Source organism: Propithecus coquereli, unplaced genomic scaffold, assembly GCF_000956105.1.
Source record: "Propithecus coquereli isolate 6110/MARCELLA unplaced genomic scaffold, Pcoq_1.0 Scaffold698, whole genome shotgun sequence".
Taxonomy (NCBI): Eukaryota; Metazoa; Chordata; class Mammalia; order Primates; family Indriidae; genus Propithecus; species Propithecus coquereli.
In genome coordinates, this window is record NW_012153040.1 from 739,590 (window position 1) to 767,148 (window position 27,559).

Sequence of the window (27,559 nt, forward strand, 5' to 3'; positions counted from 1 at the left end):
GGCAGAAGGATCGCTTGAGCCCAGGAGTTTGAGGTTGCTGTGAGCTAGGCTGACGCCACGGCACTCTCTCTAGCCTGAGCAAAAGAGTGAGACTCTGTCTCAAAAAAAAATAAAAAAGTTTTAGTGGGAGAAATTAGTAGAGTTAATGGGTTCTACAAAAACTGAAAGGGTGCTTTTGGGGCTTTGACATGACCACACAATTGCTGATGGGACTGTTTGAACTCTTCTTTTCTTGGCTGTGGCATAGCCATCTTTGGAAAAATGGTCTCTGCACGGAATTTAGTATTCTGCCTTCTCATAAAAATGCTAACCTAAAAGAAGCTGTCACATGATTGGGTCAGTAGGACACTGCTCATGACTAATACCAGGAAAGTGTTTGAAACTTTGAATACAATGTGTTTGAATTTCCTTAGCTACATAGCCCTCTAGCTTAAAGGAAAACTAATTTTTACAGTATACTTACATACTTTTTTTCCTGAACTATCTTTACCCTGTAATACTTTTGTGTGTATTTTATCAATGGCATCCAAGTGTCTATACTTTTATGTGTATGTGTGAAGTTGTTCTGAAGAACGTGTACATTTCTAGTGTGTTGACAATCCTGAGGCACCCCAGCATTACTTCACAGTCCCGAAGCTAACTGTCTCCATCTCAGCCCCATGCATGTGAGACGTTCACACCACTTTATACTGTAAAGATTCTCATCCTCTCCCCTAAGATGTTATTCCAGTTGGGTACCTAGCTTATGCCATCTGTTTCATTGTGGCTGTTTTAGGAAAGTCGATTAAACTGACTTTCATTAAAATCTAGTTCAGTGAAAAGTTTCTGCCTTTGGCGTGTGATGCAAGCACAGCTCGGGCTTATTAGTAAGCCGTGGATGGCTGGCACGTGGGCACGCAATGGAACTGTGGGGTTAGGTCACGGTGAGCCATTTTTCTGTGGTCTGCAGGGAAGGAGGGCAGTAGTGAGCCTGGTTCTCAGAGTTGGAAGAGGAGTCAAGTGATACTCTCCTGCTTTGGTCAGGACATGGGCACTTGTGGAAATGTCTTTTAGGGCTTCTGTTATGTCCTCTTTCAGGGATTCTCAGAGCAGACTGGGGGGACTCTGGCAGGGAAGGAGCAAGATGTGCAGGATGTGCTGGACAGGGTGTGGCTTAGTAGTGGCATAGCACACCAAACACATTCTGACTGTCAGACTCAGCATTTACCGAGCCTCAATTATGTGTTAGGCAATCGAGACAACATTTAGACATATTTTGTCTTGTTTATTTTGTTCTTTAATAATTCCGGGAAGTAAGCAGTGATCTGATGCGGTGGTTAAAAGAGTGGGTGTGTTTAGAGTCAGATAGACCCCGGTTTCAAACCCCAGCCAGGCCAAGTAGGGGCAGCGTGACCTTGGACAGGAGAGCAGAGTCGGGGAGGGGATGGGGCTGGGGGACAGGTCTGCCTCTGACAGGCTGAGCCACAGTATCTGGCTCATCTGGCTCATTGGATTTTGTGGTATAACATGAGTTACTGTGGGAAAGTACCCGGGCCAGTGTCCGCTAGTAAGCGCTCAGTAAACGTTGGCTTTGTTTTGTTCTATTTTCCTCAACTTTGTAGGTGAAGGAATGAGGCTCAGAGAAACCACAAAGGTCATGCATGGGCACCAGATGCATTGTGAGACAGAGCCCCCTAGCTTGGGTGGCTGGGGACAGAGAAGCAGAGGCGGCACACGGTGCCTGTATGAAGGGCCTGCATTACCAGAGGGGTGTGAGGCAAGAGCTGGCACAAGGAGCAGAGAGGGCTCCAGGCGGGAACTTACAGGATGCAAGGACTGGGGCAGTGGAATCGTGACCAAGGACGGAGTAGTCACTTCAGAGACTATGGGGGTCATGCAGTGAGTGCACCCCTGATAGGTGGTAGACCTGGGTCTCACATATGGGTCTTCAGGCTTGTTCTCTGTCTTCTACAGAGTCACCATGTATCTCGTACTGATGAACCTGGGTTGGATTCGGGTTTCTCTTGGATGGTCTGACCATACCTGGTGTTTGTTCTTTTCTGGCACCGGAGGTTGTGGAATTCTCCAAGGGAAGAACAGGATGGCAAGGACTTTGGAACTAAGTGAAAATTTGTTAAGGAACTGGGGGTGTGGAGCCTGGAGCAGAAGGTTTATGAAAAACTGGAGCCTTGTTGCCCCTGAAGGTAGAACAGGGACAGAGGCTTGAAGCTCTAGAAACCATTCCAACTGCGCAGATGCAGCAGGGGCGGCCGCAGAGCACACTTCGCCTTTTCTCACTCTGGGTTTCAGGCAGAGGCCAGGTGACCAGTTAGCACTGGAAGAAAAGAGCGAGTTGAGTATGAGATGGCAACAAGCCAGACAGAAGCCAGGGGAGTCAGCTCAGCTCTCCACTGCGTTCTGAGTGAATTATAGTCCTCTCTCTTCCATCCAGAGGACTCATGAAGTACGCAACTTTTTCTGCTTGCTGAGGTTGCTGCCAGATTTGTGCACCTTCCTGTGCCAAGCAGGTCTCCTGGCTGGTCTCACCTCCAAGCTCCTCCGGGGTCCGTCCCACAGTCTACCTTCTTGGCACATTTGTCTTTCCAAAGCGCTACCTTTAACCCTGCTGACGTTTCCCGTCCTCAGACATGAGCGACCCCCATAGTTTCTGAAGTGACAACCATGTCCTTGGTCACGATTCCACTGCCCCAATCCTTGCATCCTGTAAGTTCCCGCCTGGAGCCCTCTCTGCTCCTTGTGCCAGCTCTTGCCTCACACCCCTCCAGTACTGCAGGCCCTTCATACAGGCACCGTGTGCCGCCTCTGCTTCTCAGTCCCCAGCCACCCAAGCTAGGGGGCTCTGTCTCACACTGCATCTGGTGCCCATGCATGACCTTTGTGGTCTGGGTGTCAGGTGAATGCAGGAAAGGACATAGTTTGGACAAACAGTTTGAAGCTGTTCGGTTAGGGTTTATCCCCTTTGAGCGCTCTTCTGTGTTTGCTCAGGAGGCAGTACAGCAGAGCAAGGGCTCTGGAGCCAGGATGGCTGGTTCGAACCTGGAGTCCGTGCATTCCAAGTGTTCCACCTTGGACATGTGCCCTGATTTTTTTTTTATCTGTAAGTCTGGAAGAGCTCGTACCTCCTGGAGGTGTCGTGAGGACCGTTTCCTTGAAGTGCTCAGTGTAGTCCCAGCCTACACGGTGAGTGCTGTGGTGTTTCCCCCGCTTTGCCTGGCTCCTTTATTTCACAGTGTCACTCTCTGCCTTTCTGGACCTCCCCCTTCCCACCAGTCAAGGCGCCCCTTCCTTCGTATGCCTTGTCCCCCGCTGCTGCAGTTGACGCTTACTGATGAACTGGTTTCCTTCCAGATGTCCAACATCACAGTCACGTACAGAGATGGCCGAGTGGCACAGCTGGAGCAGGTGTACATTCGTGGCAGCAAGATCCGCTTTCTGATTTTGCCTGACATGCTGAAAAATGCTCCCATGTTAAAGAGCATGAAAAATAAAAATCAAGGCTCAGGGGCTGGCCGGGGAAAAGCTGCTATTCTGAAGGCCCAAGGTAGGTGCTCATGCACTGGTTTTAAAAGACGAACTTGTCTTGTACGTTTTAGAAAAGGGCCTGGGGATGGAGTAGACCTGGCCTCTGCAATGTCCACACCCACTCCACCCCTTCTCCCTGCAGCCTGGGGAGATGCTGTGAGGTGATGGGGGCCTTCCCTGTCTTCCCTCTCGTGCCTCTTACAGTCCCAGTCGCTGGGCTTACACAAAATCCAAGTGGCACTTTACAAAAGGTGGGATCCCTGTCTTGAGTGACAGTTAATAAATCTCCTATAATTAATTTCTAGGAGGGCTTTCCTTTGCAGAAAGAAGGTCTGCTCAAGAGGTCTGGGGGCAGCTTGCTCTTGTGTAGTTTGCTGAGCAGACACACCATGGTGTGGGTGAGCTGACTTTTGAAACAATTGGGCAGCATTTCCTAGAGAGACTGGGAAGTGTGGGTGGACACCCGGCATGTACTTGGGGAGATGCTGACAGTGGGGCTCCATTTTCAAATGAGAAATAAAGCAGTTTTGAGCCATCTTTACCCACTATAAAGGGGCTGGACTTCCTTTTTTTTTTTTTTTTTGAGACAGAGTCTCACTGTGTTGCCTGGGCTAGAGTGCCGTGGCATCATCCTAGCTCACAGCAACCTCAAACTCCTGGGCTCAAGTGATCCTGCTGCCTCAACCTCCCGAGTAGCTGGGACTACCAGCATGCGCCACCATGCCTGGCTAATATTTTCTATATATTTTTAGTTGTCCAGCTAATTTCTTTCTATTTTTAGTAGAGACGGGGTCTCGCTCTTGCTCAGGCTGGTTTCGAACTCCTGAGCTCAAACAATCCGCCCACCTCGGCCTCCCAGAGAGCTAGGATTACAGGCGTGAGCCACTGCGCCCGGCCTTTCCTCTGTTCTTATAGCACAACAACAATCAACACAGAAGACTTCTGTGTCGAAAATTGTTTCTTCCCACACCAGACAAGCAATCAACTCTGTAGTGGATGCCAGCTGGGTGTCTTCCAATTCAGTTCAGACACTGTCTACCTGGAGATAGCCTTAGAAACCACAGGTTGAGGGCTCAGTCCCACAGGACCACCCTGTCCTTCCCACCAGTCTCAAGTCTGGGGCTCCAGAACATCTGACCAGCCAGCCTCAGTTTGGGGTTCCCACATCTCCCTGTCTGGATTTGATTGATTTGCTCACAGAGTGGCTAGAGTGGCTCACAGAGCTCAGGGAGACACTTAAGTTTACCAGTTTATTACAATGGATGTTTCAAAGGATAGCAAAAAACAAGCAGATGAAGGGATACATAGGGTGAGGTCTAGAAGGGTCCCGAGTACAGTAGCTTCTGTCCCTGTGGAGTTGAGGTGCGCCACCCTCCTGGCTCATGGATGAGTTCTTGTTCACCTTCCTGTCACCTTCCTGTTTTCAGCTATCCAGAAGCTTCCCAAACTGACCTGTAAGGAATGACTGTCAGAAATTCTGGCTTTATGACTAGAACTCTTGCTCTCTGTTTCCTTGAGGAAGGGCCGCACTCATTGTCACTGTGCAGCTGCACTGTCTTTAGCAGAAGGCGGCCCCGTGGCTGTGCATGAGAAGGCATTTGGCAGTGGGTTTGCCCAGGCCTCCTGACTTCTGCCTGAACCATCTGCCTCTCCCGACCCTTTGCTCTCGTTCTGTCAGCAGCTGGGTGGGTTCTTGCGTGCCTTCCCTTCCTCTTCAGGACAGCTCCAAGCAGAAAGGGCTGAGGCTCCAGTGAGTAGCCATCCGAATATTTTCATCTGTCTTTCAAAGCCACTGGTTTCCCCAGAACCCTTGGGTTATAGGGAATAGCAATCTTATCGTGCCCTTTATATGGGGAGTATTGTTTTGTTCTTGCTGTTATAAAACATTACTTTTCCCAAAAAGCACAAAGAATAATAAAACCACTCGCCCAGATTACACAGATGTTAACACTTAACTATATTTGTTTCTGAATTTAAAAAGTGAATTAAATGCATCTGTAATGTTTTATTAACACGCACTAGGCCAGCCCTGGGAATTCATCTTTTCTGTGGTTCTCAGACCACCTTCTTCGCCTTCAGCACCCTGCCTTCCAGCCCCCATAGAGAGCTATGCTGCAATGCTGTCTGGCGCCGGTCCCTAACCCCTGTCCCTCTGTCTCCACCCCCCAACCTCTACCCCGCCGTGAAATGTGATGGCCAGGGTGGTGTTAGACCAGGTAGCCTTTCGGGTCCCTTCCAGCTGATGTCCTGGGGCTCCAGCCGCTCCATGCCATGAACATACACTGACCTGGCCTCATCCTTTCTCTTCCTTCCTTTCAGTGGCTGCAAGAGGAAGAGGACGTGGAATGGGACGTGGAAACATCTTCCAGAAGCGAAGATAATTTTCTCTGTTGAACAGAACTTTGCCCTTTTTTCTTTTAGGTTATCTGGGTTTGTGGGGGTGGATGTTTGTGTGTATGCCCTAGGTTTTTTTTTTGGCATCTTTTTCTTTAGATCAGGGGAAATGTTAAATAAACTAAAGTAAATAAATCTGGTTGTTTGGTGTTTTTTTTGTTTTGTTTTTTGGTTTTGAGACAGAGTCTCACTGTGTTGCCCGGGCTAGAGTGCCGTGGCGTCAGCAACCTCAGCAACCTCAAACTCCTGGGCTCGAGCAATCCTTCTGCCTCAGCCTCCCGAGTAGCTGGGACTACAGGCATGCGCCACCATGCCCGGCTAGTTTTTTCTATATATTTTTAGTTGTCCAATTAATTTCTTCCTATTTTTAGTAGAGACGGGGTCTCGCTCTTGCTCAGGCTGGTCTCGAACTCCTGAGCTCAAACAATCCGCCCGCCTCAGCCTCCCAGAGAGCTAGGATTACAGGCGTGAGCCACTGCGCCCGGCCTGGTGTTTTTTTTTTTAAAGAACATAAGGACTGTGTTCATTTTGGAGTTTGCTTTGGCAGCAGGTTAAATTTTGACATCCTGGGAGATGTCCCTGGAGAATGCCAGTATTTTGAAATAGTGCAGTTATTGGTAAGTGTTTAAGCAGCTGTTCCTGGCCAGTTGCTGGTTAAGCTCCAGAAAAGTTCACCTCAGAGAAAGTGTCTTATTTGTCTTCAGACACAGGTACTTAGTGTGGCGCTTTGTTCAATTAGCCTTTGTGGAGATGTCATCAGCTCAGCTTTAACAACACAGGTGATCCCAGCCCATGAAAAAGTCCATACTCTGACCTCTGTGGCCTAGAAATCCTAGTGGTTCAGCCATTTGGGAAAAGTAATCACATAATAAAAAGGAATTCAGAGTGTCCTAGTGGCCAGCTGCTATGGCTGCTGTACTGGCTACGTAAGTGGTGATTTGGGGGAACAGATTCTTGTGGACTCATCAGAGCATCTCAGCATTGATTGGCACTTCCATAGTTTTTAACGTAGAACAGGTGATGAGAGAGAATTAGGTGTGCAGAAGGAATTATTTTGACAAAAACACAGAACCTGGAGAAGCTGCCTGCAAGATTTAAATACTGAAAAGAGGTCTTGCCAGGGGTTCAGTACAGCAGGAGCTATGGCAGGAGCCATTGTGAGGAAAAGTGATCGATTATTGGCCTTTAGAATATTGCTCATCGAACAGATTATTCAAATAATGTAAGAGAAGGGAGAAGAAAATCCAACACATCAATTGACCTGGCATCGAGTAGTGATTTTCTAATAAGCTTTGTCTTGTAATTATGACGCTACCAATAGGTAACAGAACTTACGGTATTCTAATAGTAAGGAATAAGCATCAGTGAGTTGGTCAGATACAACAGGCACTTAAGGCTTCAAAGACTGTCTCCCACTTCAGCACCCTCCACCCTTTGACACGTTTCGATTTGGATGACACTGCGCTGATGGTCCCCGCAGGCAGTGCTGCTCCAGGGATGGGTGCCAGGATGGGTGGCCATTTCAAGTGAATGTATTCACTGTGAATGTAAGGAAAAAATTAATTTGTTTTAGATTTGACCAAGAGTTAGTTTGTGAATATTGTTTCTGGTAAGAAGAGAAACTTGTACACTAAGTGGATTTCTTTGAAATCTTTCTAAATGGAATTCTTTCAGGTAGAGGCTGTCGTGCTGCCCACAAGTCCCCTGCATGGTTCTCTTCCCCTCTTCCTGCTGGTGGCCTTGGTTTGTAGACATTAATTGACTGAATTATTATTAATGAAGCCTACTAGATTATTAATATAGCGAGTGAGAGCGGGGGTTTTCAACATCAGCTAAGGGTCTTGTTAGAAATGAAGATGCCAAGGCTCCCCCCTGGAACGGGGCCTAGGAATCTGCATTTTTAGCAATGCCCTTGCGCCCCAGCTCAGTGATTCTGGTGCAGTAGATCTGAGGCCACATTTTGACCCTATACTAGAGTATGTTGTTTTAGTATAATCACTACTTAATTTATTATACTTTTCCAGGAGACAGTACTTTGAATAATGGCACCCTTAATAGTAAATGAATTGCATCCTGGATCTGAGAAGCTGACTTTTGATGTGGTTCACCCAGGACCTATGCGGGATTACCAGCCTCGCATGATTCTCCACGCAGGCAAAACTAGCTGCTACCCTACCTAGATCCTGGAAAGTCAAGGGGGTTCTCATATATGGTTTTGTTTCTAATTAAATGTTCACAGTAACAATTCAAAAGTTTTATTATAAACTATAAAGAAAACCTAAAATATATAGCTTCGTGAACAGTTTTATATCCTGCATTTTAGAAAAAAAATCAGCACATATTGAAAGCAAGTAGTTCTGCAGGGTTTCTTATGAAAAGCGGCAGTCCTCATCTCCTGCCTGCCCTTCTCCCCCAGTTTCCCTGCTTGGAGACAGTCCCTTTCAACTCCACTAATTCGTTTGTATGCACCTCCCTGTCTCAGTTTGGGCATGTTTGTGTGGCCACTCCTTGATGTTTCCATTTTAGGCATTATCTTTTGAATTCTGTCTTCCTCCTGTTCACGTGAGTATACTCCCTCTCACCCATCTCCCTGATACTGTAATTCTGGTTAGATTGAATTCAATGTTAAATTATCATGACTTGGGTATTCAAATCACAGCTAAGCCTTGTAGTAGACTAGATTCCTGTAGAACTTTATTTTCCCTAGAAGTAACCCTCTTGCATTTTTCTGTGCTTAGTTTTCTGTCTGTCACTAATTCAACCTTAGTCTTACCTAAAGACCATGCATGACACATCTGTTGTATCAAGAATAATTCTTACCCGCCCCAGTCTGGCCCTGTCTCCCCCCTGTGCCTAATGTGTTGCTGTCATCCTGGGATGTCCTCACACCTCTCCTCTGCTGAATCTCCTGTTTTCTTCGTGACCTCTTCCTCTCAGCTTACCACCTTACTGGGGGGGACTACCTGCTGTAGAAGGGGTGCACGGGAAGTACTTTTTTTCTTTTTTTTTAATTTTTTAATATTTACTGGCAAGAAGGAAGGGAAGTACTTTTTAAGAGCCGGCATGTCTGAAAATGTTCTCTCACTTGGTTTAGGTGGGTCTGAAATGCTAGGTTGGAATTGGTTTCCCTACAGAATTTTGAAGACATTGTTACTTTGTCATCTAGAGAAGTCTGAAGTCATTCTGAGTCCTGATCCTTTCTAGGTGACTGGTTTTTTCCCCTTCTATCACCAGTGTTCTGAAATTTCACGGTGAGGTCTTTGCTTGGCGAAGCTCTGTTTCCATGCATGTGCCACACCCTTGATGAACCCTGTCAAAATAGACTCTCATCCTTCATTTCTGGGAAACTTTCTTGAATTATTTGTTAATGTCCTTCCTTTGGTTGTCTGTTTTTGTAAGAGTTGGTTATTAAAAAGAATATGTGGGGCCAGGCGCGGTGGCTCACACCTGTAATCCTAGCACTCTGGGAGGCTGAGGCGGGCGGATTGTTTGAGCTCAGGAGTTCGAAACCAGCCTGAGCAAGAGCGAGACCCCGTCTCTACTAAAAATAGAAAGAAATTAATCGGACAACTAAAAATATATAGAAAAAATTAGCCGGGCATGGTGGCACATGCCTGTAGTCCCAGCTACTTGGGAGGCTAAGGCAGAAGGATTGCTTGAGCCCAGGAGTTTGAGGTTGCTGTGAGCTAGGCTGACGCCACGGCACTCACTCTAGGACAACAGAGTGAGACTCTGTCTCAAAAAAAAAAAGAATATGTGTTTGTAAGAAGATCAGATTGAGCTTTCGGGGGGCAGAAATACCCAATGTCCTACTTTTAGGGCATTCCTCTTGGACTGGATGGATTTTCGGGGGGGAAAAGGTCAGTCTCGTCAGGAGGGTTCGTTTACCCAGGATTTTGTTTTAATCAGATAAAGTAAGGTGACAGACATGAAGACAACCGCCTTGAAGGAAGAGTTTTATTACAGTTTTCAAGAGAAGAGGGTGTACCGCACCACGCAGGGCCACATGGGAAAACACCATGGTGACTCAGGAGGTGAAAAGAGCGGGGGGGGGAGCATGACTGAGCCTTTGTTGTGGTTTCTGCTGGAAGGAATGAGTGAGGCAGGTGGCAAGTTTTGGATTGGATGGTTTGAGTAATTTTGGTGGGCTGGCTCATAGAGGTGGTCTCTCCTTGTCAAGTCCCTGGCCCTGAAGTGATTCAGGGAAGAGGAAATACTGGCTTCGCGTGTGAGAGTTAGATGGTTACGGGTATGGACTTTGGATCGGTTGGTCTGGTGATACAAGCTGTTTGCTATCTCTAGGAATTAGCTAACCCTGGGAGGGGCAGTCTCCAGGATTAGCGAGGCCCCAAAATATCAAAGCATCATGAAATACAGAAAGCAAAATGCATGATTAATACAAGTATCCAGGAAGGTCTTGCCTCGTAAATGAGGACTAATTAGCCTGAGACTGAGCACTGCTGTGGGCCCGCCTAACAAGTCATAAAAACGAGACTCATGAAAGGATCAAACTGTTTTTCTAGGCCAATTAAATGTATCCCAGAACAAGACTCAAAAAGATTTATAGGAATATAAAAATACCCAGCACCCTACAAGGTAAAACTGACAATGTATGGCATCCAATCAAAGATTACTAGGCATGCAAAGAGGCAGGAAATCACAACCCACAATGAGAATAATCAAAAAAGATCCAAAACTGATACAGATGTTATTATGCAGTTGTATATTTAAAAAGGTGAGATTTTAGAAGACTGTGATTTTAAGAATTATTATAAACCTATAGTAATAAAAACTGCATGGCATTATCATCAAGATAAATATGAAGTCTGTCTGCAAAGTATGCTAAATTAATAATGGCTGGATACTTTCTGGACAGACTTTGTAGATCAAAGGAACAGAATAGTCTGAAAACAAATCCACACACGTTAACTTTTTTCAAAGTCCCGAAGACAATGCATTGGAGAAAGGATAGCCTTTCAACAAATGGTGCTGGAACAATTGGATATCCATATGCAAAAAAAAAACCCAAGACAGAAAAAACCAAAAAAACCTCCAAAATCTGGATCTATACCTCACACTATATAAAAAAGTTAACTCAAAATGGGTCATAGGCCGGGCGCGGTGGCTCATGCCTGTAATCCTAGCACTCTGGGAGGCCGAGGCGGGCGGATCGTTTGAGCTCAGGAGTTCAAGACCAGCCTGAGCAAGAGCGAGACCCCGTCTCTACTAAAAATAGAAAGAAATTAATCGGACAACTAAAAATATATAGAAAAAATTAGCCGGGCATGGTGGCGCATGCCTGTAGTCCCAGCAACTCGGGAGGCTAAGGCAGAAGGATTGCTTGAGCTCAGGAGTTTGAGGTTGCTGTGAGCTAGGATGACGCCACGGCACTCACTCTAGCCTGGGCAATAAAAGCGAGATTCTGTCTCAAAAAAAAAAAAAAAAAGAATAGCTAATGTTTAAAAGACTCACCAGACCACATGTCAAAGATGGGAAGCAACAGTAACTTGCATTCACTGCTAATGGGGATGTAAAATTGTACAACCACTTTGGAAAACAGTTTGACAGTTTCTTAAAACATTAAAGAAACACCTACCATACAACCCAGCCATTGCACTCCTAGGTATTTACCTAAGAGAAAATGTCCATGCAAAAACCTGTATATTAATTTTCATAGCAGCTGTATTTGTAATAACCAAAACTGGAAGTAATGCAAACATCCATCAATAGTTGAATGGATAAATCGTGGTACACCCATCCAAAGGGAATACTGCTTAACTAAAGGATACACATGACAACCTGAGTCTCATTAATCATGTTGAATGAAAGAAGCCATTTTAAAAAGTACATCCTGTATGATTCCATATATCCAAAAATCTAGAAAATGCAAACTAATCTATGGTGACAGAAAGGAGATGGGGGCAGGCAGGAAGAGGTGGGAGGGAGGGGTTACCAAAAGGAATGAGGAAACCTCTGGGGGTGACAGATACATTTACTATCTCGATTGCAGTGGTGGATGTATACATAAAGGCAATATGTATCACTGCACACTAAACTTGTGACACTTGTTATGTCTACTTTATTGTGTTTCAATTATACCACAATGAAAGGTTATTTTTAAAATATTTTCAAAAAATAAAAACAGAGTACACAGTTGGGAAAGAAAACACTCATTTTCATTGGTGATTGTTGACAACTATCTCTAAGAGAAAGAAGTATGTTTTCCTTTCCCTCCAGGTCCAGAAAAAACCCTCCGTGCTGGGTTGATATCAGTAACTAGGATCAGTTGCCTGAGATTCTGGATTCTCAGAACCGAGACTCTCAGCAAAGGCTGACCTTTCCTGCAGATTCATGTCCTAAAGCACCTTATTTGGGCTCAAACATCCTCCAGGACAGAAAAGTTGTTCTCAAGTGTTGGTCATGTTGGTCCTGTGGAGCGCAGTATCTCTCCTCCGTGTTTCCTTTTGATGTTCTCAGCGTCCCCACAAGGAAGGCTGAGGCACAAGGAGGCTGAGCCCCAGGGAGCCGAAGGTACTTGCAGCTGCCGCAGCCACACTGCGAGGAGTGAGTGTGGGTCCCACATCTCTAGGCAGGCACTGCCTGGGCTCTGTCCAGCCTGGGAAGTACTTCCAAACCCACTTACAATTCTGGAGTAGGGCAGAGCCTGGATTGTCACTGCTCCCCTCCCTATCTATCTGCAGATGAGGAAACTGAGGCCCAGGGTGGGTGGGGTGGGGGTCCTGACTGGTTTTGATCCAGGAACAGCGTGGCTGGAGGTCTGTTCCCCACAACGAGACCACAGTGGTCCTCTGGCCTCCAGTGGCCTCTTTGGAAGGGGCTTTCTCGTTTCGGTGAATCCTGGGGCAGACTAGCCCCAGGGATGGCTGCAGGACAGGCAGTATCACACAGGGGTTAATGTCACAGATTGATGCTAGGCTACCTGGGCTCACCCTGGTTCTTCCAGTTCCTAGCTCTTTGACCTTGAACAAGTCACCTAGCCTCTTCCTGCCTCAGTTGACTCACTTAGAAAACAGAGGTAAGGCCATCAGAACAATACCTGGCCCAGAGAGAGGCTACGAAAGTACTTGTTAAATAAATAAATGGCGTCAGCCCTGGCCTAGTCCCAGAGGTTTGGGCTTCTGCCATTGCCACCCAGAGAGCCCTGGTTGGAGGCCCTGCTGACATTGAAGAACGCCTGCCCGGCGCCTCCCCACCACGGCAGGCACTTTCCAAAACCTACGTCATCACTCCAGACAGATAAGGGGGGCCTGGTGTACCTTAGTTCCCAAGATGAGGGAACAGGCCCCAAGAGGACCACACTGCCAGCAAGTGACGGAGCCGGGACCAAGTCCAGGCCCATCTGCCTCCAAGACGGCCTGGGTGAGGATAGGCCTGGGCGAGGCCCACCTGCTTCCTCCCCTGTCTGGAGCTCAGGCTGGAGCTGTCCTGGCTGGAACTCTCTGCCCACCAGTCTGCATGAGGCACAAACCGCCGCTTCTTGGAGCTCAGTGTCCCTGCCCGTAGATGGCCTTGCCGGTGGTCATGAGGCCTGGATGTTGAGGGCCCTGTGAAGGGCTGTGGACACCTGCATGGCCATGAGCCCGACCTTCCCCACTTCTCTTGAGCTGTTGAAGGCTCCAGCTTGACTATTGCATCGTGGCCTCTGTCCAAGAGGCGGAGAGATTGAGACCATCTGCTGCCGCCTGGACTCTCCCAGAGCTTGCCTGGGACACTGGCTTGGTCCTCACGCTGCATCCTGGTAGGAATCTCTGGGCAGTGACATTCGAGGGTATACCGGCTGGCTTTGGGCCAGTGGTGGGCAGGGAGCGAGGAGGGTGGGAGGGACCAGAGAGCTTGGCACTTCACCTGCCTGCCTGTCACAGGTTTACTGCCTGCCTGGCCCAAGGCTGGCTCTCCCGTTCACCTCCCCCTTTCCACCCTGCTTTGCCTCGCTCCGGGGAGCCTGAACCCCATTCCAGGGTGGGGACACAAGGAAATACTTCTGTGGCTTCTGAGCCACTGGGCAGGCCCTTGTCTTTGAAACAAGGAGGGCTGGGAGTGGGCCGGGCCTCTAGGATGGAGCATGGAGAGCTGGAAGCCCTATTTAACAGAGAAAGGAGCAACCCAGAAAAGGGAAGGGCCTGGCTAGGTCCCACCGTCAGGACCAGAGCTGGGCAGAACCGTGTGCTCTTAGCATTTTTTTTTTTTTAATTTCTTTTCTTTTCTCCTTGGGAATCACAGGAAGGGATCTTTGCGCTCTTTCCGCAGCCTCTGATATGGAGTCCACCTAAAGCAGTGAGATCTGTGGGGCCTAAGAAAAGTCCTTTCCTCACCGCCTCCCTCCTAGTCCTGACCGACCCCAGCCCATCCTCACACTTCTTGGGCTATCTCCTCTCTGGCCCAAGGCTGTCGTTCATCCGGCCTGCCTGGGATGTGCTAGAATATGTGCCCTGGGGTAAGGGATGTGCCCAACATGTCAGGGAAGGTCAGAGCTGGTGGCCCAGGGGGTCCCCTGCCTTCTTAGCCTTGGGGCTTCCCTGTGCCGCCAGGTCTCTCCTCATAAAGCAGGGTCTCACTGCCCCCAGGCCCTACCTCCTGGCTCAGCAGGGGCTTCCCCTCTCTGTGCCTCAGTTTCCCCTCAGACATCTCTTTATTCTTTTCTTGCCTGCCCTGCCTGTCTCCCAGTTATGCTGAACTCCAACTCCCCAAACAGAGCTGTGAGGGTGACCATGGCATTGGGCTTTTGGTTGGGAGCCCACTAGCATGGTGCTTGGGGAAGAAGAGACAGTCCCCACTATCTGGGACAGCCCTGGGACCTCTCTGCCCACAAGGCCCCCTGCTCCTGGCTATGCCCACCTCCACCCCCTGCATATTCTCCCACAGGGGAACCCCCAGGGCCTGAGGGGAACACAGAACACACAAGCTCTTTGTTTCTGGCCTGATGCGTCTCCTAACCCTATGGAGTTACCTGCTTGCCAGGTACAGGAGGCCTGGCTGGCGGGTAGGGGGTGGGCAGTGCTGTGCCCTGTGGGAGATGAGCACCCAGTCCTCCCACTCGAGTCTACATGGCCCTGTCCCGAGCCTAAGGGGCCCTGGGGAGAGTTGGCAGGCTGGCCTCAGACGTGAGCTTGCTGTGGGGCTCTGTGCAGAGCTTTGTCCCTTCCTGGGCTCCCAACTGGCTCCCCCTAGTTCCCCATCTTAAGAAGCCCAAGCCCTGCCCAGATGTGCGGGCCCCTGGAGGCCTCCTCTGATTCCCCAGACCCCTCCCCAAGACCGCCACAGCTTGGTCTCCATGGGTAACCCACCTCTTCTTCCCACCCCAGCCCCAGAGCTGGCGCTCAGCAACCCCAAGGTCAGTGATGCAGAAAGGCTGAGATGGGGCATCGCCCTTTATTGCAGGATCCACATTGCGGGGGCCAGAGCCCCTCCCGAGGGGGGAGGCTGAGGCTCCAATCTAGGCTGACCACCCACCCTCCTATGGGCCCATTTTCCTTTTGTCCTCTTAATCCCAGGCCAAGCACTTACACTGGACCTCTGAGGGCCTGTGGGACCCCCTGGGCCTCCGTCACCTGATGTCCCATAAGCTTGAGGGCATTGTATGTCAGCAGTGGTGAGCCAGGTAGGTGGCAGGTCACCTGGTGCAGCAGGCCTGGGGCTCAAGGCCCTTCCCAGCAGCTGCAGAGCCCCAGGTGGAGGCAGGGGTGGTGGCCTCGGCTGCGCAGCCCCCAGGCTCCAGGTCCAGGCCCTCGTAGATGGTGGGGAGCGAGGTGCGCTGGCTGAGCCGCCGGCGCAGGCCGACCAGCAGTGGCTGGGGCAGGGAGGCCACGTCCACGTTGTTGCCCAGGTCCACCCAGGCCAGTGTGGGGAACTTGGTGGTGTCCTTGATGGCCTCGGTGAGCTCTCGGGCGGTGGCCTGCGTCAGCCGGTTGCCGTTGAGCAGGAGCTGGGTGAGGCGGGGCAGCGTCCACAGGCTGGGCAGCAGCAGGCGCAGCAGCTCGTCACTCAGCTCCGTGAAGCTCAGGTCCAGCACCGCCAGCTCAGCGCCATGGCTGCCCAGGTAACGCGTTATGTGCTGCACATCTCGCACTGACAGTGGGATGCCTGAAAGGTCCACGGTCTCTCCTGCCAGCAGAGTCTTCTGGAGGCTGCTCTTGACCCTACGGGAGGTTTGCAAGGGGGATGGACTGAGCAAGAGCCCCCAAGCAGGCCCTGCTGACCAAGGACAGTGACCTGTCGGGGCAGCCCAGGCCTGCAGTCTGGCAAAGCCAGGTTCACGCTGTCACCATCTGAGTGGGTGGCCATGGGAATGCTTGGAAGCTCTCTGAGCCTCAGTTTCCACTTTGATGAAAAGGGGATGTGGCTGTTATGAGGACTGAACACACGCACGTGCAGGCTCCGTGAACTATTATTGTTATAGAAACTCCCAGCATGCCCAGCATCACCACCCATTACAGCTGTTACCTCACTGACTTTTACACCAATCCAGTGGGGTGGGGATGATGGTCCTGTTCTACAGAGGTGCAAACTGATGCCCAGAGAGGTGAAGTAGCTCTTCCGTGGCCACGCTCCGCTAAGGTGGGAGCCGGGTCTCCGAACAGAGGTGCTTTGACTCCGGAGCCCACACGTTTGTTTCCTGTGCCCCTCAGAGGTCAGTTCCTCTAGGTTGCGGTCCCCAACCCCCAGGCCGTGGACCAGTACCGGTCTGTGGTCTGTTAGGGACTAGGCCGCAGAGCTCTGCTGCCCTCCACCCTCCCCAGCCCCGTCCGTGGAAAAATTGTCTTCCCTGAAACCGGTCCCTGGTGCCAAGAAGGTTGGGGACCACTGCTCTAGGGTAAGGAAACACTTCCTGCAGGGAACAGGGTATCAGGATGGTCCCCTCACCTTCAGGGCACTGAGATGCAGGTGGTGTGGGGTGAGGCCTGCCTCAGGGAGGCTCCCTGTGTTCTCAGCTGAGAGGGAAGTTTAGAGATGGAGGAGGGCCCCCCACTGCCCTCTGCACACCCCTCTAGGTCTCTCTTCTGTTGTCTGATCAGAGCCCACTAGGCAAGTAGGGCTTTGGGGGGGCTAAGAACAGTGAGCACCCCTCCAGGGCCCCCACCTGCCATGACAGGGAAAGGCCCCCTGGGTTCCAGGCTGATCGTGTCCCATGAGGCCCAAGGTGGGACAGGGGAGAGGGACAGACAGGGGAGATGTGCCGGGCCAGCTCCCAGCTGGGTGCCTGTGGCCAGTTCTGGGCTGAGCCTGTGCCATGCGGCTCCCTGGACAAGTCACTCCAGGATGGAGTGACTGAGGGGCCCACAGCAGAGTGAGCTATCAGGCAGCCACAGAAGCCTTGGTTTCAGGCAGCCTGGCATTAGCAAAGAATTCCCAAAGGGCTGCAGGAAAATTGGGGTGTGTGTGGCCCTGGGCAAGCCACTTTGCTGCTCCCAGCCTGTTTCATTCCCTATAAAATGGGAATCATGACCCAGAATCTCCCTCCCTCCCCAATTGTTGCAAAGATCCAGCTGAGGATGCCTGTTGAGGTCACCCTGGGCCCAGGCCCTGTGACAGGCCAGGTATTGAGAGGCTAGTGAATGGCAGGAGGCAGGACAGTCCTCTGGAAACGGGAGGCAGGTCACACAGAGAGTGTGGCTTGGCTTGGGAAGCATCTGCTGCCACGGGCCAGACTGGCTTCCAGAGTTGGAGCCCTCGTGCAGACAAGGCTGAGGGCCTCCCAGTGTGGGATTTCAGGCACCAGCCTCTCGGGGAGAGTGCAGGTGTCACCCTGGGATGGGACCCTGAAGGACAGGGAGGAGGGGCTGTGGCCGGGCTCCCCTTACCAGCTCTGGGTCCTCCTCCGGGGCAGGCTGGACCCTCGCTGTTGCTTGGAGTGAGGGGTGAGGTGGTAGATGAGCTGCCGGCATATCTTGTCTGAGGACTTCCAGAGCTCATAGTCCTGTAGGGGGACAGCAGTGTCCCAGGGTGAGCCTGAGCTCCTGCCACCCCCTTGGGGCCTTGGGAGAGGGCCTGGGCAGCCAAGTACGTGTGTGTGCACAGCTGTGCATCATGGGTCACTGAACTGCCCACCGGGGCCTCCCCCACTCACCTCCCACCCCGGCCGTGGCCTGGCGGGGAGCCAGGGGAGGCTGCCCTCTGGGAGCTGGACAGGCTGGTCCGAGGCCCGCAGTGCCCGGCGGGAGGAAGCCCAGACAATGGGCCCTTGTTCCCTGTCTCAAGTCCAGGGCCAGCGTCTCGGGCTATCAGCCGGCTGCCTGCCCACCCTCAGCACCCCTCGGGGACTTGCCACAGGGGGAGGAGGCCAGACCAGGCCCCTCGAGGGAGCCCTGCTCCACTGAAGCCAATCCCAGGGAGTAGGAACAAGCCAGGTCAGCATGTTCTTCTTCCTCTCACTCTCCCAGCAAAACCGCCTCTGGGGCCTGGGTCTGGGCTGACAGGGCTGGGGGGTTAATGCTTTACAGCACCACCACCTGGCTCTCTGGTCCTAACCGGGCTCTCGTAGAGGCCCAGCTTGGGGCGGAACATGGTGCGCATTCCACAAAGCTGGCACTGAGCATGCTCCACTGCCCAGAGCGTCCTTTTATCCAGTCCCTCTGTGAGTAGCCCCAGGAGCGTGCAGCACACAGAGCGGCAGCAAGCCCTGGCGGTCACTGTGATGGCCATGGGCTAGCCACACAATCCTTGGTGCCAACTGCACACAGACGCAGGAGTTCGGAGCTGGCAGGGCCCATGGCAGACACCCTTGTTCCACGAGGGGGACTCACTATGATTAGGGGTCTGGCACTGGTGGCTGGCCACAGCCACGCATGCTGGGGCTGTGTTGATGCTCATGGCAGGACATCTGCAGGTGCCATCGGAACAGGGTTCTGGGCAGCAGTGGGGTGGAGGCTGCAGGTGGCAGGCTCCAGCTCAGCATGAAGCCCAAGCTGCTGTGAAGGGGAAGCAGTGAGCACCCATCCCCAGGAGTGTCTACATAGGACAGAGACCAGTGGACAGGGTCTCCAGCCAAGAGTGGCTCTCTTCTGGCCCAGAGATTCAGAGGCTGGGAGTTGAGTTCCTTTAGTGGATTTATCAGAACAGTCTGTGTCCCACAAGGTCCCCGTATGACTTCTGCCCAGCTAGAGGCTCCCCTGCCTGGGTCCCCACGCCTGGTGCACAGTGCTGCCACTCAGAAAACAGGTGTACCCAGCATCTGACTTTCAGGGTCCAGCAAAGCACAGCTCACACGTGCTCCAGCTGTTGGCCAACCTAATATACTGAAGTTGGCATCAAGTCCCAGAGAGTGACAGTGACCACATAGCAAGCCCTGGCCCCCAAGCCCCAGCCCTGGGCTCTCCTGGCTCCTGTTGACCATACTGCCCAGCCCGGGGCCCCAACCTGCTGGCCTCACCTTCTTGGGGCACTGTAGGTCCCGGGCCAGGTTCACAAGCAGGTCATGGGAGATGGGGTCCACCAGGTTCAGGAAGGCCACATCCCTGTAGAGGATGTCAGTAAGGAGGGTGCCTTCAAGGCCCAGGTCCTGTAGGTGGTGGAGAGAGTTGAATGAGCCAGCTGGGGCCTCCCTTCTCCAGGCCCTGTCCCAGCCATCCAGATGCCACTCATGGCCATCCCATCTCTGTCTTCCTTCCTGAGGCTTGCTGGGGTCTCTCCACAGGCGGTGATGGGCCAACTGTCCAGCAGCAGGTGGACCCCTCAGATGAGGAGAGGGGAGGTGCCTCGGGGACCTCGGCGAGGCAATAAGCAGATCCAGGAACCCAGATTCCCTGGAGGGGAAGTGTCGTGCTGTGACACCTTGCCTTCTCTGGGGTTGGGGCTTGCCAGGGAGATTCTTTGGGGTCTCCCACTCCTCTTATAACCCCCCAATGCCACTGTCCCCAGTGTTCCCTTCAGGCCCTGTGCCTTCCTGTCTACCTCTTAGTTCTCCTGATCTGCAGCCACCATCTGTTTGCTGACAGGTTGGACCCATCCTGTGAGGCTGGGCCTCTCTCAGCTCAGCTGTCCCAAAGGCAGCGTGTTCATTCCCCACACTGAAATGGTAGGAAATGCCTCCCACGCCCATCTTCCCGGGCACTGGGGCCAGAAGCCCAGGAATTGCCCAGCTCTCCTCCCTCTCCCTCTCTCCCTCCACTCACCCGGCCAGTCTCCTTCTCTCTCCCCAGCTCCTCTGCCAAGTTTCGGCCCTCACACCCCAACAGCACCCCTCCAGTCCACCCCTGGGCTGCCAGAGCCAGCCCTATGAAACACACACCTGAGCTAAACCAAATGCTCTAGCACTTAGGTGACATCAGACTCACGCACAGTCTGCAGAGTTTCAGAATTTCCTGTGCCTGACAGTCACACCCTCCCCGGCCCACCAGGCCCCTTGCCCAGCCTCTCCTACCCCTCGAATGGACCTGCTGTCCCCGACCTTTCGGACTTCTCCCGTCTACTCCCATAAGCCTAGTGTAGGGCTGAACACCATTTTAGAGGGTCCATTTAGAGGACACGCTGACAGCTGGCAGGGCAGCCACAGCCAGGAGGGGCCTTCAGACCCTGTGTGGGCCCTCCCCAAGCCAGAGAGTGACATGCTCTGGGCACAGGTCCTGGGCACAGGAAGACGGGCCAGACGAGAGTGTCCATGGGCCACAGTGCAGGGTCCCTGCAGGTTATGGGGCAGGACAGGCCCCTTGCTGGGCCTCAAATCCCAACCTCTGGGACATAAGGGGGTGACCTAAGTGGTCTCTGAGGGCCCTTTCCTCCCCAATATTTCCCAGCTAAAATGCCCATCTGGTGCCTTGGGCTCCAGACACTATCCCAGAGATCTGTGCCTCTGGGCATCTGTGCCTGATTCAGTGCTGCTCTGCTGTTTGCATTCTCAGTGTGGTTCAAGCCACAGATGCCAACTAGGGAGGATCCAGAAGAAGGAAGGGTGGCTGATGAGCCTGGGCAGACCCACAGGGCCCCAGCCCATGGCCTGCCAGCCTGCCTTCCGCAGGTCTGGACAGCTCCTCTTAAAGGGCCAGCTCCTCCTCCCTATCCTGCTGAGCTGAGAAAGGAAACTGGGTGCAGGAGCTGGAGAAGGGCTGGGAGGCTGAGCTCTGGCCCTGGCTCGCCCCCAATTCTCTCTGTGGGCCCTGGGCTCACCACTTCTCCCCATGCCTAAGTTTCCCCATCTCTAGTCATCCACCTTCTGCAGTCCAAGACCTGCAAAGCTCTTTTCAGCTCACGGGATGGGGCAGGTGGTGGTGGCAGCTGCCGCAAGGGATGGAGATGGGTGGGAGGGTCGAGGGGATGGGGGGACATAGAAAGGGGAAGTGGCTTGCCCTGTGGTGATGCTTGGACCTGCACCCATGTCTCCTAGAGCAACCCAGGGCTCGGGATCTGGGATTAGGGTACCTGGTGAGTGTGGGACCAGAGCTGCCCGCCCAGATGTGTTGTTTTGTACAGATGCTGGGCATGTATGCTCAATGCGCATGAGCTGTCTGTCGGGAGGACAGGTGATGCTGTGGCTCTGTCTGGGCTGCATAGTGTCTTGTGGTGAGGCTGCACCAGCAGACCGGCCGGGCTGTCATCTCCCACGGTCCTCTCTCCAGGGTCCAGTGCCTCCCTCATCCTGGAGGAGGGGAGAGTGCCCCCTTCCCACTGCCCCTCAATACCAGATGATTTGACCCCACCTGCCACTCCTCCCTGCCCCCTCCCTTCTTGCCTAGGCCGGGGGTACCTGAACACACAGCCCACCTCAAAGCCCCGGGACCCGGACACACTCAGCGGCCCCAGTCCACGCGCAGTCGTCCTCACCCTGCCCTCACTGCAGCCGCCGCCCTCTCGCCCGGACGGAGCCCACCCGCTGCAGCGCGTCTTGCCCTCGGAACCCGCCCAGCCGCGCCCGGCAGCTTGCAGGCCCGCAGCCCCCGGTCCCCGGCCCCAGCCCTCCCCGGCCGCCGCTCCTTCTCTCGCCTGGCGCAGGAGGCGCAGCAGCTGCCGCGCGCGCTCGGGCCGCCGCTCGCGGAGCGTGGACTGGATCTCGCGGAGCCAGCGCACCCGGCGCTCGTAGGGCGCGGGCCCGCCGCCTGCCGCCGCCCCGGCCTCCGAGCCCGCCTGGGGCCCGGCCCGCCGGCCCAGCCGCGCCCCCATGGCCGCCGAGCGGCGGGCGCGGAGCTGCGGGAGGCGGGGGCGGGCGGGGGGCGGGGCTGTGCTGCCCGGCCCCGCCCCGGTCCGGTCGCTGGCCGAGCGCCGGCCCCCGGCTGCGCCCAGCGGGGCGAGGGGTTCCTGAGTTCAGTCGGGGTCTCGCTGGAAGAGGCTCTGCCCGCCTGGAACCTGGCGCTGGAGCTCTGTTCTGAGGGCTGGAGCCGCCAGGGGAGACGCTGCGCCTGGCCAGGACGAGGTGGCTTTTGGCACCTCTCAACCCTCTGGCCCCAGTGCTGACCGGGGAATAAGTTACTTTGATGATGCAAAGAGCGTTCCAGGCGGGGGGGAATTCTACTGCGTCTGCCAGCACTAGGTAGTGCCAGCACCTGCTTTCAGGAATCTCCCCTGCAATTGTAGTATATGACCTGTCCGCCTGCGTGAACACTCCTGCATTGACAAATATTTACTGCCACTCCCTGCTTGGCCTGGGCAGGTGGGTGGAGCTGGGCCCTCTGCCCCCTGCCTGGATGGGGAGTGAGGTTAACCGTTAAGCCCAGCTCTGGGCAGGCTGGCAGCAGGCAGGCTTTATCTGCCCCTGGCTTCAGTTGTCCTGCCTGACAAGGGGAGGGGGCGGGCAGTGTCAAGGGGGCCCCTGGCTCAAGGGGCGTCCCACCTCCTGGGGCTTCCTCAGCAGGAGTCTAGGGTCTCTGTGGGAGGCCTGCTGCCCCCCTCCTGCACCCCCACGCCACCTCTGGGCCCCTCACATTCCCTGGGTGGGGGGCATTTGGGGCACTGGGCTATAGCCCCCACCTCCCGTAGGCAAGGAGCACTGTCAAGCTTTCGGGGACAGGGTGTCCGGTTATGTGTGCAGGAAGGTGTACCGGGTGTGAGGGAAGACTTGTTAAAGGCACATATGAGGGACGACAGGCTCCTTCCTCTGGGTGAAGCGTTGCCTGCCCAGAGAGTGGGGGCAGGGTGGCTGGAGCCCATGGGCTGAGCCCCTGAGACAAGGCAGGGGACAGCAGGATGTCTTGACTACCCACTGACCCCCAACTCCTGTTGGGCCTGCTCCTGGACTGCCTTCTTCCCTGGAACCTGCCAGCTGGACCCAGCAGCCTCCCCTCCCCTCCCCTGCAGCCAATATTGTCCTGGGCCACCTTGGCACCACAGGTTTCCTCCCTGGCAAACCTGCATGACGGCCCTGCCTGCTCTCCCCAGGGCCAAAGCGCTGAGCTGAACTGTTACTGCACTGAAGTGGTGACCAGGCCAGAGCTTTAAGCAGCAGCTCCAGTGCCCAGGGACCTTTCAGACCCCTGCCCAGAGCAGGCAGCCTGGTAAGCCCTCCTCCCCCTCCTCACATCCTCAGGGCTGGAGCCAGAGCTGGGAGGGCTCCCAGAGCCTGACCGTATCCTCCCAGAGGCTGAGCCAGGCCTGGACATTGTCCCCTTGAATGTGAGAAGACTGGGTGGGGGAGGTGTGGGGTGAAGGGAGGGCCAAGCTTGGTGACCTGAAGGGGCAACGTAGGCAGTGGCATGGGGGACCCATGCCCAGACCTTAGAGTCCTATGAACAGCAGAGAACCGCCCCCCAGCCCCTCCTGTCACCCCCCACCCTGTGTGCGCCTTGCCAGCCTCCATGTGTACTTAGCTAAAGGCTGCTGGCTCCTCTCCCTGGAGTTGCCCTAAGCAGCAGAGCTGTGTTTGTGGGGACCCATGGGATAGAGGAACTGCAATGTTGCCCTCTCAGCCCCCCAGGGCTGATGTGGGGGTGCAAGAGCTTGTCCCAGGTCCTTCAGGGTGGCCCTGACACCCCTGGGGAGCCAGTGAGGAGGGAGGTTGGGGGCCAGAGAGTCAGGTAGGAAGGACACAGCCCTACCTTAGGCCCTAATGGGACCTGCTAGGAGACAAATGTTGGCAACAGCCACATCTTTGGTGTCTCAAGCCCTCAGCCACTCATGTGGTGGCCCAGTTGAAGTGACAGTGAACCAAGGTTTCGGTGATCCAGCGTGGGGGAAGGAGGCGGAGGGCTGCAGCCAGGGATGAAGCTAGACCTGCTTCACCTTTGAGCCCCTTCTGTCCCCACCCAGTGGGATGGTTCAAGACCAGGAGGAGAACGGCCAGCTCAGGGCTGATGTTACCTCAGCAAGTAGCCCAGTGACACTGAGCCTCCTGGGAGCCACTGCAAAGAAGGATGCAGAATGATTTTGGAACATTCACCAGGAGGAAGGAAGCAGGGGGACACTCTGTGGGGACAGTTTCCCCAGAGTTTGCTTTACAGGGAAAGGCTGTCAACCTCCTGCAGGGCCAGGAATCATCACGGGGCTATTGGAGGCAGCAGAGCATGGCGGGTGGTCAAAGGCACAGGCTCAGGACCTGGATTCAAGTCCCCTGGGCTGCCACTTGTTGGGTGTGTAACCACAGGCAGGGTAAGGAGCTGCCATAAGTCACCGCGGACGCAGTGGCTTAAAACAACAGAAGTGGGCCGGGCGTGGTGGCTCACGCCTATAATCCTAGCACTCTGGGAGGCCAAGGTGGGAGGATGGCTCGAGATCAGGAGTTCGAGACCAGCCTGAGCAAGAGCGAGATCCTGTCTCTACCAAAAATAGAAAGAAATTAGCCGGACAACTGAAAATATATAGAAAAAATTAGCCGGGCCTGGTAGCGCATGCCTATAGTCCCAGCTACTCGGGAGGCTGAGGCAGGAGGATCACTTGAGCCCAGGAGTTTGAGGTTGCTGTGAGCTAGGCTGATGCCATGGCACTCACTCTAGCCAGGGCAACAGAGTGAGATTCTGTCTCAAAAAATAAATAAATAAAGTCAATAGCTCAAAGATATTTTAAAGGATACAAATTAACAGATAGATAAAGAGATACATAGGACGAGGTCTGGAAGGGTCCCAAGTGCTGGAGTTTATGTCCCTGTGGAGTCAGGGTGTGCCGCCCTCCTGGCAGGTGGGTGAGTTCTTGTTCACCCTCCTGCAGGCCTCCATGTGTTCAGCTACCCGGAAGCTCCCCCAGCCCTGTCCTCTTGGGCCTTTCCTGGAGACTTCATTGGATAGGCATGATGGAAGCATGGGCAACCGTGTCGACGTGTGATTGGACATAAAGGGTGTGATCTAATACTAACAGCCTGCGTGGGGCAGCTCAGCTCGGCCTGTCTTAATGCTTCTTGGCTTCTCTGTGCAACACTCCTTTCTCCTGGGTATGGGGCAGGACCCTCTGTGGAGTGAGGGTCTTAGGACCCACAGTCAGATTAGAGCCCTGCCCTGGGGAAGAGAGAGGAGGGCAGCATATCCAAGAGAGAGATTGTTTCCTGAGGCTTGTTTCTGAGGCCTAAAGTGCCCCGACATTATAACAAGAGACCATAACAGGCGCTGTGGGAGTTATGAGCCAGGAACTGTGGACAAAAACCTATATATAATATCACAGATCACATTCTGAACTTCCAAATCATATCGATTTGGGGGGACACTCTTTAACCCACCATAAGTCTCTGTAGACCTCAATTTCCCTATCTGTAAAATGGGGAAAATAAAGTGCCCATCTGGCAAAGGTGCGGTAGGATCAGAGGTGCAACGAGGAAAGGGCCCAGCAAGCTGAAGTGCTGCGCATCGGCGAGCTGTTTTTACTCATGAATCTTCTGCGACTTTGCACTGGATCCACCTAGCCATGCGGTCGCCGCCGTCCACGCACTCAGCGCTGATTACTACGTGCTGTGGATCCCGCAGAGAGGAAGGCAGAGGAGTCGTGGCAGCAGCTGGCCTGCAGAGTGGGATGGGGTGCAGGGGGGCCCCAGGAGGAGGTGACGTGCGGTTGGGGTCTGAAGAAGAGTGCTTCAGGCCATGGCAATAGCCTGTGCAAAGTCCCAGAGTCCTGGTGGGGGCAAGAGGAAAGGGCAGGCGCCAGCAAGGCACAGGGGGCTTTGAGGGGCTTTTCTTGTGGGAGGGACATGCTCTGATTTGCATGCTGAGCGCTGTAGTAGGGAAATAGCGGAGGGGCTGGGACCTGTGACTCGGAGTCCCCAGGTGAGGGGTGGCCCGTGGGGACAGGGGGGATCAAGTGTGGCCAGGAGTGACGTGTAGAGGCAGGAACAGCTGGACAGGACCAGTCAGGTTGTAGGGGCGGCCGCCCGGGGCTAGACTCTGGCTACCGTGGCGGTTGGAGGTTTGGGAGGGCAGCTGCTTGGCTCAGGTTTGAGCATGTTCCCCTGGCACGTCGGAGCCATCAGCAGTGGGGCTCAGACTCAGGCTCCTGGCTGAGAGAGTCATCCTGAGCCCAGCATCTGAGAGGCGAAGGAGGCCAAGGAGGTGCCACTAAGAGGTTGGGGGATCCTGAGAGCGCAGGTGAGAGCTGAGCAGGGTGTGTGTGGAAGGCGTTGGGCAGTTTTGGCATCAGTGAAGTCACAGGGGTTGCGTGTGGACAGGTGGGCACAGGTGTGGAGACAGAAGTGGGCTGGCTCTCCCGGAGCCCAGGCCACGTGATAGGGTGGGGGCTGGCGCATGGACAAGATTCAGCCTTCCTCCCCCACCCCCTGGAGCTCCCAGACGCAGATAATTACCAGGTGATGTGATAAGTGCCACCTGTAGAGGGTGCCACAGGGAGGACAGGGTGGTCAGGAAGGGGGAGGGGGGGCCCTTTGGGCCTCTGCTCTGAGCTGTTCATCAGGCGGGGACAGAGGCAGCTGCAGGCCTGGGTGTCGGAGCCCGGCCAGACGCTGGGAGGCCCTGCAGACAGTGGTGCTCCCTGCAATCTGCGCGCAGCCATCTTGGTGAATCTGCCGGACAACCGTCTGGTCATTCCTGCCCTTCAGGTAGGGAACTGAGGCCAAGAAGGGGAAGGCCACCCACATCCCCTGCCACAAGTGGCTGGGGTTGAGTTTGAACTACCCAGGGACTCCAGGGCCTGCGCCCACACCATCCTGCCTGTGAGTTTGGAAGTTGGACTTGGTCCACCAGGTGCCAGGCCGGCCCTGCTGCTGGATGCTGCCAGGCGTGAACGAGCTGGCAATTCTGGAGGCCCACACTCTTGGCCTTGCTCCAGCCTCTGTCCTCACATCAAAGGTGGGTGCTGGAATAGCAAATGCTGCCAATGGCACCCAAGGGTGTTGGCCAGGCCGCGGGGACGTGGGAGCTCTGTCCATGCCCACAGGTGGCCTGTGCTTACCTCCCCACCACCCCTGGGTGACACCAGCCCCTTCGCTGAGCTGAGCTCTTCCTTCTATCCCTTCAGTGTGGTCTGGGTGGCTCAGAGAGGCTGTGGCCAGGTAGCCACAGGGCCTGGGGTGCCCCTGTTTCTCTGCTCTGTGGCCCTGCAGCCTGCAGAAGGTGTTAGAGAGGCAAATTGGGGATTGATGTTGGGAAGAACTTGTCAACCACTGTAGTACTGCTGGCTTTAGAGGTGGTGAGCTCCCTGTTGGGGCAGGTGGGTAAGCTGAAGATCAGAGACCAAACATTTGCGATTCTGTGATCCTAAATTTGCTATGACGCTTGGATTCGAAGTCAGTTTTGTTCAGTCTACCAAGCATCTCCCTGGTGCAGGAAAC

The 27,559-nt window shown here is 54.0% G+C and overlaps 2 protein-coding genes across 2 annotated transcripts in view; one reads left to right on the forward strand and one right to left on the reverse strand.

Annotated features, from left to right (window-relative positions):
* Positions 1-6,092, forward strand: part of SNRPD3 (small nuclear ribonucleoprotein D3 polypeptide 18kDa) — a 15,386-nt gene extending 9,294 nt beyond the window's left edge. The window contains exons 3-4 of the mRNA XM_012660998.1: positions 3,349-3,541; positions 5,842-6,092. Coding sequence (XP_012516452.1) covers positions 3,349-3,541; positions 5,842-5,903 — 255 coding nt within the window. The 3' untranslated portion in view covers positions 5,904-6,092. The remainder of the gene's footprint in view (positions 1-3,348; positions 3,542-5,841) is intronic.
* A 9,181-nt stretch (positions 6,093-15,273) lies between these two features.
* LRRC75B (leucine rich repeat containing 75B) lies at positions 15,274-22,045 on the reverse strand. Its single transcript, XM_012661002.1, has 4 exons — positions 21,850-22,045; positions 19,304-19,432; positions 17,736-17,851; positions 15,274-16,073 (listed from the first exon to the last, which is right to left on the reverse strand). Exons 1-4 carry the CDS (start codon positions 22,024-22,026, stop codon positions 15,548-15,550), a joined length of 948 nt encoding a protein of 315 aa, XP_012516456.1. The 5' UTR covers positions 22,027-22,045; the 3' UTR covers positions 15,274-15,547.
* Positions 22,046-27,559: the final 5,514 nt, after the last annotated feature.

Bases quoted from the DNA above. Each gene is read 5' to 3' on its own strand.
- LRRC75B (XM_012661002.1), bottom strand. From the start codon at position 22,026: ATGGGGGCGCGGCTGGGCCGGCGGGCCGGGCCCCAGGCGGGCTCGGAG. The intron at 19,433-21,849 runs GCGAGAGAAGGA...CACCACCTACAG, and splicing joins TGCTGCGCCTCCTGCGCCAG to GACCTGGGCCTTGAAGGCAC. The intron at 17,852-19,303 runs GTGAGGCCAGCA...GTCCCCCTACAG, and splicing joins ACCTACAGTGCCCCAAGAAG to GACTATGAGCTCTGGAAGTC.